The sequence below is a fragment of the Lithobates pipiens genome, unplaced genomic scaffold, assembly GCF_037356315.1.
Source record: "Lithobates pipiens isolate NorthernLeopardFrog02 unplaced genomic scaffold, aLitPip1_a1.2 Scaffold_23, whole genome shotgun sequence".
Lineage (NCBI taxonomy): Eukaryota > Metazoa > Chordata > Amphibia > Anura > Ranidae > Lithobates > Lithobates pipiens.
Window position 1 is genome coordinate 329,134,094 of NW_027507785.1, and position 16,981 is coordinate 329,151,074.

Genomic DNA, 16,981 nt, shown 5'->3' on the forward strand with positions numbered 1-16,981 from the left:
CCTCCTAGTGGAACCACCATCTGCAACAGAAATTGGGGCTGAACTGAGGTTGGTATTTGTGGTGATGGGGTGGAAAATTCACCCTATTGGGGTGAAAGGCTTTTAAAGCAGATGGTGAGGTAGCTAAATGCACATAGAAGTAAAGTTTTAGAAAGGACATGTGGGGGGGGGGGGGGGGGTACCTGGAGGTTTTTACCATTTGAAGTAAGTAGCAGGTACCCTTTAAGAAGCCATGGTGCGGGTGCGTTCATCAGCTGGCTCCGGGGATTTGTTCAGACCACTTGTGATCAATTTCTTACGCTCCTCTGATTGCTGACACAACGTTATCATCATCGGGATGTGGTAACAACACGCCGATAATGATGATGTTTTCCTCCGAGGAATTGTGCGGCATTGTGACGGTGTGATTTCTGAGGGACAATCATGTCTTTGTTATCAGATAAATATGATCAATTTTCTTCTGAATGAATAATAATGTTATTTCTTGGTAATTTATGTAGCGGGGAGATATTTTTCAGCATTGACGGGTGTGTGTTTCTCTCTACAGGAGAAGTGCCATCAGTACTGGCCGGCCGAGCGCTCCGCGAGGTATCAGTATTTCGTGGTGGACCCAATGGCCGAATATAACATGCCTCAGTATATCCTGCGTGAATTCAAAGTGACGGACGCACGGGTGAGTAGGAGCGGGCGTTGTTCCGGACCTCTGCTCTGTGCCGCTTGTTCTGGCATCTGCCAATGCACTACAGGTCCCAGAAAGACTGGGCTGCGGTACTTATGACATGCCAGGACTAGTAATCCTTTAACTGGTGGAAAGCCAACAGTGTCCCTTATCTGATCGTGCGATTACCGACCACCTATGTTATTAGGTTACTTAACCACTTCAGCTCCGGAAGATTTACCCCTTCATAACCAGGCCATTTTTTGCAATATTTTTAACTGACAATTGCGCGGTCATGGAACACTGTACACAAATAAAATTGATGTCCTTTTTTTCCCCAGAGCTTTCTTTTGGTGGTATTTGATCACCTCTGCGATTTATTTATTTTTGCGCTATAAACAAAAAATGAGCGGCAATTTAAGAAAAAAAAAATTGCTATAAAATATATTCATTTAAAAAAATAAAAAAAAACTGTAAAAAAAAAATCAAATTTCTTCATATACCCAATATGTATTCTGCTACATATTTTTGGTTAAAAAAAAAACATCCCAATAAGCGCATATTGATTGTTGTGCACAAAAGTTATAGCGTCTACAAACTATGGGATATTTTTATGGGATTTATTTTTATTTTATTTTATTTATTGGTGTCACTGGTCCCCAAAAAGTGTCACTGAGTGTCAGATTTGCCTGCCGTCTACAAACCATGGGATATTTTTATGGAATTTTTTTTTTTTTTTTACTAGTAATGGCTGTAAATCAGTGATTTTTAGCAGGACTGCGATTATCACAGTCCTGCTAAAAACTGACTGATTTACAGCCATTACTAGTTAAAAAAAAAAAAAAAATTCCATAAAAATATCCCATGGTTTGTAGACGGCAGGCAAATCTGACACTCAGTGACACTTTTTGGGGACCAGTGACACCAATACAGTGATCAGAACTAAAAAAAAAAAAAAAATAAAAAAAAAAATGCACTGTCACTCTGCAAATTGCACTGGCAGGGGGTGAGGTTAACATCAGAGGCAATCAAAGGGTTAACTGTGTCCCTAGGGAGTGCTTTCTAACTGTGGGGGAGGTGATTTGACTAGGGGAAAAACAGAGATCTGTGCTTCTGCTTAGCAGAAACACGAGATCTCCATTTTCCCCTCTGATAGAACGGCGGTTCTGCCTCTCATGAGAACTACCGGAGGGTCCAATCACAGCAGGAGCGGGTCGCCGACAGCGTGCACACGCCCCAGACCCCGTGCACAAAATCACTTACACATGATTTCGCGCAGGAGGGCCGCTATGCCGTAGTATAGCTGCATGGGGCAGTCAAGAAAGTGGTTAAAGGGGATCTACAAGAAATTATTCAGGAACGAATGTTCAAATGATGGTTCAAATCTGTGGTAAGCAGAATATAGGGGGGCACCAGCACCCGACAATACAGCCGCTTACCCTATTAAATGGACCCTCATCACAAAAGGTCACATCAGCACATATGAAGTATAAAGGAAGCCCATCAATCTTCATACATCTATAGCAGCAGAGAGGATAGTGGATGCAGCAAACCTGGATATAACTCTCCTTATTCAAGATTCACCGCTAACACCCGCACCGCCCCAGTGTGAAAGGGGTGTAAGTAATAAGATGCAGCACTGAAATAATGGTACCATGGGCCCCAAATCCTGCATGCCAATTATCCCCCGCCACCCCATTTTATTAGGATCATGCACGACGGTCAGTGTACACAGATTTATTAACCTCTTCCCAATGGCCCGGGGTTTCAGGACCGTGCTGCCACCACATCTATGCGTACAGCCGACATTGCTGTCCTGTACTGGTAGTGTGCTCAATCGCTCGTCTCAGGCAGCCACCCTGCCATTTATGTTGATCCACCACCGGCAAAGCATGATAACCCACGGTAACCAGTCAGAAAAAAAACTCTAACCGCAGGAATTTTAAATGGTCGCCGACTATGAACTGATTATATTATAAATAAGAGATTTTGGTCCTCCCAGATCTGACCGTTTCTTTGCTCCACAGGACGGACAGTCTCGGACAATCAGACAGTTCCAGTTCACAGACTGGCCTGAGCAGGGAGTGCCAAAAACGGGAGAGGGCTTCATCGACTTCATCGGACAAGTGCACAAAACGAAAGAACAGTTCGGACAAGACGGACCCATCACTGTTCACTGCAGGTGAGGAACTCGATCCGCTACACTAAACGTTCATCACATCTCATAATAATGTCCATAGAACAACAGTAGGAAAGGCGAGGAGCAGACAGTAGATTATCAGAGCCTTCTCTTATTCTGAGAGACATCTACTGTACAGCAGGGGACATGTGTATCTCACTTGGGGAAACTTCCCTTCACTTCCTGTCTTGTAGACGCAACAGGAAGTGAAAGAATCTCTTTCTAATGTGAGGGAAATCCCCTCTTAGACACATGGTCAGAACTAGGAGGGTGCTGGGGTGGGCTGCGCCTCCCAAGATTTAAGTTGTGCCCTCACCTACTGACACTATGCCTGACTATATCCCATCCATAAGGTATACACAGCCTGAGCAGTGCACACGCAGCAAGACCTCCTACACACTGTAGCTGAAATCTGATTCTCTTACACACAGCTACAATCTGCACACTGTGTAGCTGGTTACTGCAGCTGCGCTTCTGTTTATCAGGCTGTGTACACTGTATGGATGGGAGCCCAGTGCCCTGCCATTGGTGGCCCCTGTCCTCTTCCCTACTGATCCCCAGTACAATGCCCTGCTGCCCCGTTATCTGCTCTACAAACTAGTACGCTATCATACAAACTGCCGACCTCTCATCCACTCCCCCTCTGACATTTTTTTTACTGCACACCAATATCTCTAACCCTTTCCAGTCTGACTGTCCCCAGCCCACCCCTTTTATTTATAGGGCTTCAGTTCTTTCAATCCTGAAGGCTCAGGGTCACGTGGCCGTTACCTAGGGCCATCTGCATGCAAATGTAGTCTCCCTAGGAACACCCCCTCCTCCAGACTGACCCCCACCCATCATGGGATTTTGATATTTGCATAACCCCTCCCAAAAGCCACTGCCACTGCTTGTATCAGAACTGAGGGCTCCTGAGAGGAGTACTGGGGCAGGGGGCTGGGATGTTTTCATGACACAATGTACAGCACCCTGCCAGCCCCTCCCCCCCACCAGCCATGATCTGCCTGCATTGCACATAGAGCCAGTGATGATATTACTGGGACTAAAATAAGGTATCTCATGACAACAGAAGGAGCTTTATCTAAAATGTTATTAGTATTTTAATTGGGGGGGGGATAGGTGAAGGCAAAATTTAAGCAGATTAAACCTCAACTTTACATTTTGGATAGAGAGGGAACGAGTTAAGCCGCGTACACACGGGCGGACTGTCTGGCCAACTAAGTCCGTCAGACAATCCGACAGACAGTCCGTCCTACTTTCGAATGAACGGACTTGACCACACACGATGAACAGACAGTCCGCTGAAAGCTTGCGCGATGACGTGTACAGCACGTACGACGGGACTAGAAATACGACGTCCAATACACTGCAATGCAACCTTTCGCCGTGTAAATCCTTTCTGAGCATGCGCCATACTTAGTCCATCCAACTTGCCTACTCACAAACGGACTGTCCGCTGAAACCAAAGTTGGACGGACAATATTACGGAAATTCCGAAATACTTAGTCCGCCAGACTGTCCGCTGAAAAAGTCCGCTGAAGCCCACACACGAGCGGACTGTCCGCTGAAATGTGTTTCAGCGGACTAAGTTGGACAGACAGGCCTTAGAAGAACTTCAGGTTTTTATTACTTTGTCCCAGTTGGGATTTCCTCCTCACTTCCTGTCCTGGTGACACAATGAAAAGTCAGGAAAGATCTCCTCCCAGGTAGGGAAGTCCCTCCTCTTGCAGTCGTGCCTATAGGAGAATTCTCTGCCATTTCAATAATGCTGCCAGCGTTTGGATTGCCGGTAACTTTCTATCACCAGGACATGGGGGATATCTCCCCATAGGGGACATGGCCAAAACACCTGACAGGAGTTTTTACCCTTTATCTAGTCTGTGCCGAGCTTTTAAAAGATGTTTATAGCTGGAGTTCCCCTTTAACACTAAAGTGGAGATGAGGGTTAGATTGTGATCCCATAGGGGGATGTGTAAGGTGTTGTTTTTATTAATGGCATTTGTGTTAATCTGTTGCTTTTTTACAGCGCTGGCGTGGGCCGGACCGGAGTCTTCATCACACTCAGCATCGTGCTGGAGCGGATGAGGTACGAGGGGGTGGTGGACATGTTCCAGACCGTGAAGACGCTGAGAACACAGAGACCAGCCATGGTACAGACAGAGGTGAGTCCCACATCATTCACCTGACACGTCTCCCGCACAGAGGTGTATTTGTTATTATTATATAGGAGACCAAAGTCCCCTTAGTGATGTAAAGTGAAAAAAAAAATGAAAAGTTACCACGTCTATAAATCCCCCAGCTCAAGCCCCACCCCCCCCCCCCCCCAAATGTCAGGGTCCCAATGGATCAAAAAAAAAAAAATTATCCCAATGTGACATAATCGCCCACCAATGTCACTGTGAGATCAGCATCTGTGTCCCAATTGAAATGAATAGGACTGACAGCATGGGGGTGCATCCCTATGTGGGCAACCAACAAAGCCGTCACACAGGCATACACTTATAATACTCCCGTGTGAACAAGGCCTAAAAGGTCCACAATTAACAGCTTCCCGCCCGGCCTATAGCAGAACGAAGGGCAGTGGCCTTACCGTTCTGAGTGGACGTCGTATGACATCCTCTCAGACAGCACTGCCCAATCTGTCCCCGGCTGTGTCCACGGGACTGATCAGTGTACCGACTCACTGCTGATACAATGTGACCAATCACTGCGGGTCTCTTGACGGTTGTAAACAATGGATGGCTTCCTTTCATGCACTCTATTGTGTTGCTAGCTGTGATTGGTCAGTGTGATCACATGGTACAGACAGGGCCAAACCACAGCCCATCTGTGCCATGTGATTAGCTTTGACCAATCACAGCAAAACAAACTAAATTAATCAAGTTAATTCGGTAAAATGTTTGCTTATAGCAATGGAATTCACCGCAATCAATGTGTAAAAAATAAAAAATAAGTAATAAAAACAAAAAAAAATAAAAAATCTATATCCATCTCTCTCACAATATATATATTATAAAAAATGTCATACTGTCACCAGTCAATGTACCTCATCAACACCACACAACCGAATTATAGGACAGGAAAAAAAAAAAAAAAATCATGAAAATTTCTTAATTTTCCAAAAAGATGATGACTACTTCAAAAAAATGTGATGTACCTCTTATTAAATACCTTGGACTGTTGTGTTCTAAAAAAAGGGGTGCTTTGGAGGTTCTACTATCCTGGCATTTTCAGGCCTCAAGAATTTAGATTGGCCATCTGGATTGATCAATTTTCATATCTATATATCCCATAGTTTGTGGACTCTATAAGTTTCCTACAGACTAAGTAATATACACTGATTTGGGTTATTTTCACCAAAGAAATGTAGCAGAATACATACATTTTGCCCTAAATTCATGAAAAACAATTATTTGCAACATTTTATAACAGTCACAAAGAAAAACGTGTTCAGTAATTTTTCGTTTTAACACCAAAATGAAAACCCCCAGTGGTGATTGTAAACCACCAGAAGAAAGCTCTAGTTGTGTGGTGAACAAAACAATAAAAATTTAGTTTGAATGACAATTGCGTGGTCATGCAACACTGTAGCCAAAGTGTGACAGCTCTGAAAGCTTAAAAATTGGCCTGGGCAGGAAGTGGGTAAAAGATAATTTGTAATAAAAACATCTTTGCCATTCTGAAGCTTCCCTCCAACCACTTTGCATATTATTTTATATATACTGTGATTCTGTATTTGTCAAGTATGCTGCAGAAATCTCCCTCCACCGAGTCTGGCCGCAGCCATTTTAACTGTGGGCAGCTGAAGCTGCTGCCTGTTCACTTCCTGGATATACAGAGGCACACCTCCAGCTCTGCAGCTCTCATTGGCCCTCTTATGACTCATCCCCCCCCCCCCTCCCTTCCTGGGGACGAGACCTGTGCATGATGTCATAAGCCTAGGCTAATGACCAGACAAGAAACAGGAAGTGGGCTGTATAAGGCTCGGTTCACACAGGGGGCGATGCGAGGAGACACGACTTGCCGCGCCGCGACCTCAGCGGCGACTTGCAAATGACTTCTGTATAGAAGTCAATGCAAGTCGCCCCGAGGTCGCTCAAAAGTAGTACTGGAACCTTTTTTCTAAGTCTGAGCGACTTGAGTCGCTCCTCTTAGAACGGTTCCGTAGTACAGAACGGGGTAGACTTGTCAGGTCGCGGCACGTCGTGTCGCCTTGTGTCGCCCCCAGTGTGAACCGAGCCTAAGGGATTTACTGGCAGAAAAAAAAAAAATGTTTTACTATCCAAAGTTAAAACAACAACAAAGGCAGAAGATTTAATAGATGGAAAGATGATAAAATGACTGAAGTTCCGCTTTAAATGCCTCCACCCTGTGTCCTGAGAGATTTTGTGTGTCTATATAAAGTTGTGTTTGTTGTCCCCTGACCAGTGTCCCCTCTCTCTCTCTCTCTCTCTCTGCAGGACCAGTATCAGCTGTGCTACAGGGCTGCACTGGAGTACCTGGGCAGCTTCGACCACTATGCAACATAACTACAGCCAAACCCCCGCCGGACAGACTTGGGAGTGAAGCGTCCAGGAACCCCCGGCACCGCCAAACCCGGTGCCAGGCCCCTCCTCCTATTCCAGGCGCCGTTCCCAACATCATCTACTTACAAACAAAATAAATTGCAAAGCTTTGCGAGGCTTGCTTGGGACTTAGCACAACTCATCCCTGTCCCCCTCCATTCAGGTCTTGCTTCTTCGGCCCTTACTATGGCACAAAAGGAAAAAAAAAAAAAATATATGAAAATTCCTACTTATTTTTATCATTTTTAATCATTTTTTTTAGAATTATTATTATTATTTTTTTTTTTTTAAGTCTGGTGTTCCCCTTCCAAGGGAAACCATTTTATGTTTATCTTTATATTTTATTGTTATTTTTTATGTATGTTGCTAAAGGGGGCAAAGGATAATTCCAGAGGTGATTTACAAGAACTTTGCGCTCCAGGCTTCCCCTGCGATGTGGAAAAAAAAAAAGGAATAAATAAAAATTTAAAAAAAAGCACACGAGAGCCTGGACCCCGGAAAAGGAAAAAAAATTAAAGAGACCGCTTCTGACGAACTCGATGTATATCTCATGTAAGCGCGATCGCACAGGAGCCAATGGAAAACATGAACACTGACTCTAGAGCACCAAGGGGTGGACAATGAGGGGACCAAGATAAATCAGCATTGCCCAGTTCCTTATATTTTAGTTATTTACTCTCTTTTTTTTTTTTTTTTTTTTAATTCTTCCAGCCTGCAGCCAACGGGCGGCACTCGCCTGGAGCGAGACGCACACGAGGTTTGAGGACTTTGGGGGAGGGGTGGGCATGGGCATGTAGGTTGCGGAACAAGAAGAGAGAGTACCTATATTTCCTCAGAGTTGTAGGATGAAATTTTTTGAAGGATTTATATTTTTCTTTCCCAATTATATTAGCATAAGGATGGGGGAGGGGGAAAAAAAAAAAACCTCGGAATTATGAAGTCTTTTAAAAGAGGTGCCACATACCGATTCCTTCTCTCTCTAGAAAACAACAAAAAAAAAAAAACAATAACATTTGTTATTATGTACAGAATTATGGAACTTCTAACAGAAATATTTCAGGAAAGAACGTGTACTCATTAAAAAAAATAAAAGGTACTCTGTATTAGTCCGGTGTCCTGGGTACCCCCCATCTGAAAAGAAAAACCCGGGTGGTGGATGAAACGAAGGAACTCGTATTATGCGCGATGTTATTCCCCACGGAAAGGACCGGAGAGGACCGCCGTCTCGCTAATGTTGGATAAGGAGACCATTTTTACCTTGTGTATACATTAGTGCTGTTAGGAGATTGCTCCGTTGTACACAGTATGTTTTCTATTTGTTAATAAAAACAAAGTTAAAAAAAAAAAAAAAAAAAAATTATAAAAAAAAAATACATGCAAACTCAGTCTACTAATACCTGCATCTTTGCCGAAAAGAAAAAAAAAAAATCTCGGTGTTAATAAATTTGAATAATCAGGTTTCATATAAAATTTGTCCGATGTTTGTTGATGTTTTAGAGGGTGGAAAGGAGAATAGGGATGCAGCCGGCAGAATCAATGAAGACCGAGTGATCCAATCAATGTCTGCTGTTAATAGGGAATAATAAAACCGTTTTTGTATTTAAAAAAAAATAAAAAAAATAAATAAAAAAAAATGAAGATCAACAGTATAATGAGGAGCAATATTGATGCTGGATGAGAATACCTGTGTTGCTTGTTCTGCCTCACATTGGGCACCAAGAAAAAAAAAAAAAAACCTGCCTTGCGGTCGATGTGACAATTCAGGGGTAGGCATTCTGGGGCCCTCTAGCTGTGGTGGAACTACATTTCCCATGAGCCATTGCAAGGCTGGCAGTTACAATTACTGCCAGAGGAATGATGGGACTGGGTAGTTTTGCAACAGCTGGAGGGCCCCCCAGGTTGCCGGCCCCTGTTCCATTTCATCCCAGTAGGGTTGAGGTCAGGGCTCTGTACAGGACACTCCAGTTCCATCACACCATTGAATGAAGCAGAGATAAGAATAGACCTTCATGGCAAATGGAAGGTATGCTTGCCTACGGACTGCCCACCATGGATATTCTGCGGCCGCTCTGTGCCAGATCACGTACCCAATATGAGATCTCACGATTCCGGGTCTGGGGGGGGGGGGGGGGGTGGGGCACACAATCCACTATGATTGATTGTACACAGCGGGAGCCAATCAGTAGGTCCGATGGACGCGGTGTCTGCTGCAACCTGCAGATCGTTTGGGAGACAGGCAGAATGGTGATGTAAACAAGGCAAATCGCTGTTATGTGAGGGGAATGTACAGATCCTGTGTTTCTGTTATGCAGTAACAGCTGGCCCGTAACGGGCACCACCCCAACCCCCCCCCCGGTTTGCATGTGGGGCGCCAGACACGTACATTTGTATGAGGTTTTTTTTTCCCCCAAGCCAAATGATTAACGCCAAAGGTTCTAATTGGCTTGAAAAAGGTAGGGTTCGGGGGTGCAGAACCCACCCATTTTATTCACTATTTGCATTCTGGCTTCTCCTCCTGGCCAATCAGGACAGGAGGTGGATCGGGTTGGCCGGGAGGAGAAGCAGAGGAAGCCATGGAAGAGCTGAAGTGGTTTATTAAGCCCCCTCTCCTTATCCCAACACACATTATATTAAAGTCATTTATAAATTCACACAAATTTAAAAAATCATCGACCTCTGATGGCCCGGGGAAGCCTGGATGTCACCATGCCTTGCAGCAGAGCTGGGGGCCCAAAAAACACGCGAGAATTCACTGTAGTTTATTGCGGGGATTTTTGAAGGGGTTAAATGTGTGCCTAACAATGTGGGTACTGTGTGCTGCTTTTACTAACAGACCTCTTTTGTTTCTTATTCTTGCTTTGCAGGGATGAGAAACAAGAGAGATCATTCCCTCTGTACAGAGCTCTGTGTTGATTGTCAACACAGAGCTCTGAGCTGTAATTGGACACAACTGATCAGCAGGTCCCCACCATGAATCATTGGCTGGGACCAGCTAACAAACTCCCACTGCGTCAAATCACAGGGGAGTAGGCGGGGGGGGGAGGTGAGCGTGTGGCCAAAACCTGGAAACAGGCAGCAATTTACGGGGACGTCTCTGTGCCCGCAGGAGCCTCCGGCAAAGTGGTTACTCATTTGTGTGTGGGGGGGGAGAGACACGGAGGTGGCAGTCACAAAAGCAGACATGTTTGTCATGGAAGGTCCACTTTTGGGTTTTAATTGATTTCTGTCCCAGACTAAGGCCACAGAGACAGGAAATCTCTCCAATGAAGACATTTACAACAAAAAATACTCTATATGGCCAAAAAAAAAAAAAAAAAAAAGAAGGAGATCCCCAAGTTCAGGGGGTTCCATTGAAGGGTGATGTTAATATTAAATTATAGATCATGTGCAATTCATTTAGTTCCAAATTCATTTTTGTTTTACAAATTTTGACAAATTCGTTATTTCAGAAATATCCGAATTAAAGGGGTTGTAAAGGTAATTTTTTTATTTTCTACATACCGTAGTTTCCTTTAAGCTAGTGCATTGTTGGTTCACTTATCTTTTCCTTCGATTTCCCTTCTAAATGTTTTTTTTCTTTGTCTGAATATCTCACTTCCTGTTTCTCCTCAGTAAACTTCTCACCATCATCCGAGCTGGTGGTTAGTCAGCCAGAACAGCTTACTGAACAGCTTACTGAGGAGGAACCGGAAGTGAGAAATTCAGACAAAGAAAACAAAAAAAAAAACATTTAGAAGGGAAATCGAAGGAAAAGATAAGTGAACCAACAATGCACTAGCTTAAAGGAACCTATGTAGAAAATAAAAGAATTTACCTTTACAACCCCTTTAACGAAAAAAGATTTTTCAGAATATTTGTAAATACCCAACTATCAAATTATAGGTACTGGAATTTCCTTTCAAATTTGGCCGTTATTCGTAACATTGACTTATCCGAAATAACGAATGCTGTATCTAAACAAACGGAACGCATTCATAATAATAAAAACGGATTATTCATTTGTTCCATTCCATTTGTTTAGCTGCGGCATTCGTTATTTTGAATAATTTAATAACTTTGGATAAATTCGTATTCACCAACAGCCAAATTTGAAAGGAGATGCCAATACTTATAAATGTAATAGTTATTTAGAACTTTCGGATTTTCTTTATTTTCGGATTTACGAAATTATGAATTTTCTAATTTACGATCATAATGAAAGACCCAAAAAATGAAAAAAAAAAAAATAAAAAAATAAAAAGAAAAACAAATTTTTCGGCAGTGCACATCTACTAAATCATACAACCTTTGTGGTAACAGTTTGGTGAAGACCCTTTTCTGTTCCACCACACATTGTCCGCTGTGTACAAAGCCAGCTCCATAAAGACATGGTGTGACCGGTTGGGTGTGGATGAGTGTCCTGACCTCATCCCTACTGAACACCTTTGGTAGGAGCTGGAATGTTGGGCACCAAAAATAAAATAAAAAAGGGGGTCAACGTGAGGCCCAACATATGAGCCAGGTCTTCTCATCCAACATCAGTACCTGACCTCACAAGTGGGCACATGAGGCACCCTCCAAAATGTTGTGGAAAGCCTGTTACCAGAGGAATGGAGGATGTTGTAACCACAAACTATATTGTGTTCTGTAAGAGATTAGGGAAGACTTATTATTGCTCTTTACATTTTCTTTTGAGAAGATTTCCACCTCACTTGCTCTCCCATTGATGAAGGTCTATCCCCCTCCCGCACTCCGAATAGTTCAGGTTGGAGTTGCGCTTTAATAGACCTCATGTCTGCCTATGCTGGTACTTTGTGTTTTGTTCCAAACCTCAAGTCATACTTCTGAAATGTTTCTAATCCTTCATTATAACCCACCCCCCGAAGCTTCTTACATTATAGCACATAGCAATATAAAGCTCAGCAATAGTTGCGTTTTCAGCCCAGCACACATCTTCAATAGCAATGATCAGGAGTCAGAAACTGCTGATCTCCTGGCTTCCCCCCATACTGCAGTCGGAAACTCTTATTAACTGGTACCTACAGGTAAGCTGCCTGTATAATAAGGTTTACCTGTTGGTACCGTGATCATCTCCTAAACTTGTACAGTCCAGAACAGCGATCGGCAACAAGTGGTCCACAAAAATATTTTAGTGGCCCCCGGGGGGGGTCAGCCACAAATTAACATTTGGCAGATGTATACCGCTCAATGTTGTATCCAATGCACACTGACAGTCAATACTGCCAGCGCACATTCCTCCTCAGTACTTCCAGTTCTTGTGAACTCAGAGGGAGGTGCCAGGAGTAGTGCTGAGCGTGATGGAGGGAGGGGACTTCCAATGGCAGTGCTGATCACAGACTGTGGGGAGGAGCACGGAGCTTGTGCACATGAGATCCAATAAGGAGTCTGTATAATACAGAGTTTTTCATTTTAAGGCGTTCTTCACGCTTTAAGCGTATATTGATTGGCTTGCACAAAAGTTATAGAGTCTACAAAATAGGGGATAGTTTTATGGCATTTTTATTATAATTTTTTTATTATTATTATTAGTAATGACAGTGTTCAGAAATTTTTATCGTGACTGCAACATTATGGCAGACAGATCAGACACTTTTGACACCATTTTGGGACCATTGTCATTTATACAGCGATCAGTGCTATAAAAATGCACCGATTACTGTGTAAATGACACAGGCAGGGAAGGGGGGTTAACCACTAGGGGGCGATGAATGGGTTAAGTGTGTCCTAAGGAGTGATTCTATCTGTGGGGGGGGGATGGGCTACCACTCGCATGACAGCGATCGCTGCTCCCGATGACAGAGAGCTGTGATCTGTGTCATGTTACTAGGCAGAACGGGGGAAATGCCTTGTTTACACTTCCCCGTTCTGCGGCTCCATGACACGATCGCCAGAGTCCAGTCCCGCGGGCACAGTCGCGCTGTACATGGCAGGCACGTCCGCTAACCCTGCCAATTAAAGGAGACGTACAGGTACGCCCATTTGCCCACTGCTGCCATTGTGCCGACATATATTGGCGTGCGGCGGTCGGCAACTGGTTAAGAGATCTCGCATTATCTAACATGGGACTTCACAAGTCAGATCTCAAGTTGCAGCCGTGTGAACCGAGCCTTCATGATATAATTACCAGACCAAAAGGAACAAATAAAAAAAAAAAAAAAAAAAATTGTTGGGCTTACATACACTTTAAAGTGGTATTAAATCCAAAAATATATTACAGCTTATCAATCAATAGATGACCGCAATCCTTTTTTCTTCTTATGCTTCCCCCCCCCCCCCCCTCTGTTTTCGCCTGGTGATCTGGCCAGTAACATAACTCCTGTATTAGAGCACCGCCATTCTGGAGGAAGGAGCGCAGGGGGCAATTTTGGGCAGCAGCATTGTCAGTCGGGGGGGGGGGGGGTAGATATTATCTAAATCTGCTTGTCCAACACATTGAAATTCGTTAAAATTACAACAGTTTTTTTTTGTTTTGTTTTTAAAGGTTTTACATAAATAAACAAATGCTGATCATTGTAAGCACCCGTCAGTGGTAAATGGTTTGTCTCAACACTGATACACCTGAAAGTGGAGTTCCACCCCAAAGTGGAATTTCCGCTCATCGGAACCCTCCGGTTCCACAGTTGGCACCTTTCAGGGGGGAGGGGGGGGGTGCAGATACCTGTCTAAGAGAGGTATTTGTAGCCACTTCCGGGCATAGACACCCACGGGAGTCTATGCCTCTTCCTGTCCTGCTGCACTGTCTGCTGGGGGACGCACACGGGTCCCAGAGACAGCGCGGAGCATTCTCATCGCGCTGCGCGACTTGCGCATGCGCAGTAGGGAACCGGGAAGTGAAGCCGCGACGCTTCACTTCCTGATTCCCTCACCGAGGATGGCAGCGGGCGAGAGCCGAGCGATTGATCGGCCTCGGCTGCCGACATCGCTGAACTCCAGGACAGGTAAGTGTCTATTTGTTAAAAGTCAGCAGCTGTAGTATTTGTAGCTGCTGGCTTTTAATAATTATTTTTTTTCGGGTGGACTCCCTCTTGAAGGAGAGCTTGTTCTATTGACAAAAAAAAAAAAAAAAAAACACTGACTTACTGGCTGAAAATAGAAGAAAGAAAGCATAAAAAATAACTAATGCAGCCATCACATCTAAGAATTGGTAAGCCGCAATATATTAAATATTTGCTTTGATTCCCTCTGGGGGGATCTAGGATGGAAAAGGACCTGGGGGTCCTAGTAGATGATAGCAGCAGCTTGGCATTGCTGAGCCTAACAAAGCAAACAGAATATTGGCATTAAAAAGGGGATCAACTCCAGAGATAAAACGATAATTCTCCCCTCTACAAGACTCTGGTCCGGCCGCACCTGGAGTATACTGTCCAGTTCTGGGCACCAGTCCTCAGGAAGGATGTACTGGAAATGGAGCGACTACAAAGAAGGGCAACAAAGCTGATAAAGGGTCTGGAGGATATTAGTTATAAGGAAAGGTTGTGAGCTCTGAACTTATTCTCTCTGGAGAAGAGACGCTTGAGAGGGGATATGATTTCAATTTATAAATCCCATACTGGTGACCCCACAATATACAAATACCGGACTGGTGACCCCACAATAGGGAGAAAACTTTTTTGCATAAGGGAGTTTAATAAGACACGTGGCCACTCATTAAAATTAGAAGAAAAGAGGTGTAACCTTAAACTATGTAGAGGGTTCTTTACTGTAAGAGCAGGGGGGGGGGGGGCATCGATAGTTTAAAAAACTATTAGATAAGTGCCTGAACGACCGCAACATACAGGGATATACAATGTAATACTGACATATAATCACACACATAGGTTGGACTTGATGGACTTGCGTCTTTTTTTCCCAATCTCACCTACTACGCAACTATGAGTGTGCCCTCACAGCTAGCCGCATGCTCTGGGGGCACTCATGCATGCTCGCTCTTAAACCGGCTTCCTGTGTACAGAAGACTCAGCTCTGCCCCTTGCTTCCTCCTCACTGGATGTAATTGGCAGCTGCAGGAGACAATGGTTCTTGCGGCTGCGTCTCAGCCAGTCAGGGAAGGGGGTTAACATCAGGGGCAATCAAAGGGTTAAATGTGTCCCTAGGGAGCGATTCCCAACTGTGGGAAGACAGAGATCCATGTTCCTGCGTAGCAGATAACACAGGATCTCTGTCTCCCTTACTGACAGAACGGCGATCTGCCTCGTTTACATACAGACCACCGTTCTGCCTCTCTCACGAACGAACGCTGGTGGAGCTCAAGGCCACCAGACTAGCCAATTGGCTCCTGTTGTGTCCAATCACAGCTGCAGTGGGTCGCCAGCAGCGTGCACGCACCCCAGACCCAGTGTGCAGAATGACGTACCTGTACGTGATGCTGCTCACAAGAGCCGCCACCCCGCAGTACACCTACATGGGGCAGTGGGCAAGGGGTTAATGTCTCAGCGACTTTGAAAAGGTTCCTGCACTACTCTGATGCAACTTTAATGCAGCTGGAGTGCCAGAGAGTGTAAAGCTGCATCAAAGTCACACTAGTGTGAGCAGCAGAGTGCACCCAGCAAAAGAAAACACACACACCTCCAGGCTGCTGGTTAGACAGGGAAGGAACAGCAGCATGCTTAAAGACATCACCCTGAGCTTACCTCCTGTCTGCGTGTTCCCCGTTAGCACATGTGCACTGCAATCTGCCTCCATGCCTAGAGTGCTGCTGTGCAGGGCATTACAGGAATCTGACAATGTACCAACACTGGTCACAATACATTCAAAATGTGTGCAAAGGCAAAAAACTTTTTTCTTTGTTCTGGACATAGTAGGGAAAGGTTATGGACCTTCACTTCCTGTCCCGGAGACACAGCAGGAAGTCAGAGTGAATCTTGCCAGAGGGGAAAACTTCTCTAAAGCCGGCCCATACATGGATCGACAATTTGCTAGTTCATCAGTTTTCGATCACGTCAGAAAAATACACAAGACAAAGACAAAGCTGAAGAGTCGCCTCCTCTGTGATCACACATATCTGCCTCAACATCCATTCAATCTCCGGAATTCCACATCACAAATTATGCATGCAGCGTTTGCAATATGTGAGAAATATTTTTTTAATGCCTCATCAGCACCATCTTGTGCCCATAATCCAATAGTTTTCCTGAAATACCTCAACCAGGAAAACACTGTCTTACGGCCACTAGATGGCGCTGGTGACCATGGGAAGAGACATGTGCACACCAAAATATTTTGTTTCGGAATTTCGTTTTTGTCCGAAAAATAAATTTATTTAGTTACTCCCGAAATGTATTTTTATTCATTTTGTTTTGTTAAAAAATGCATTCGCCCGAAAATCTGAAATAATGAAGGTCGAATCTGTCATTGAAGGCTTATAGTGTCTTTCGAATGTTCTAAGAAGATTCAACGGAGCAGCTAAACTGAACGACGGCCGCAATCGTACATTTCCAGTCGAATGTTCCGCCCACAAGCTACAGTAGAATTTTAATGTTGTATGACACTAGTAATAATATTATTACTACTCAACCAACATTAGAATTCTTCTATAACCTATGGGTGGAGCATTTGACCCTAAATGTCTGCTCGCGGCAT

At 44.2% G+C, this 16,981-nt stretch overlaps 1 protein-coding gene across 13 annotated transcripts in view; it reads left to right on the forward strand.

Moving 5' to 3' along the window:
• PTPRF (protein tyrosine phosphatase receptor type F) overlaps positions 1–7,866 on the forward strand; it is a 1,477,204-nt gene extending 1,469,338 nt beyond the window's left edge. For all 13 annotated transcript variants that reach the window (XM_077450677.1, XM_077450676.1, XM_077450680.1 and 10 more), the window contains 4 exons: positions 548–673; positions 2,686–2,840; positions 4,864–4,999; positions 7,298–7,866. In XM_077450677.1, the coding sequence (XP_077306803.1) occupies positions 548–673; positions 2,686–2,840; positions 4,864–4,999; positions 7,298–7,366 (486 nt within the window). In that variant the 3' untranslated portion in view covers positions 7,367–7,866. The remainder of the gene's footprint in view (positions 1–547; positions 674–2,685; positions 2,841–4,863; positions 5,000–7,297) is intronic.
• Positions 7,867–16,981: the final 9,115 nt, after the last annotated feature.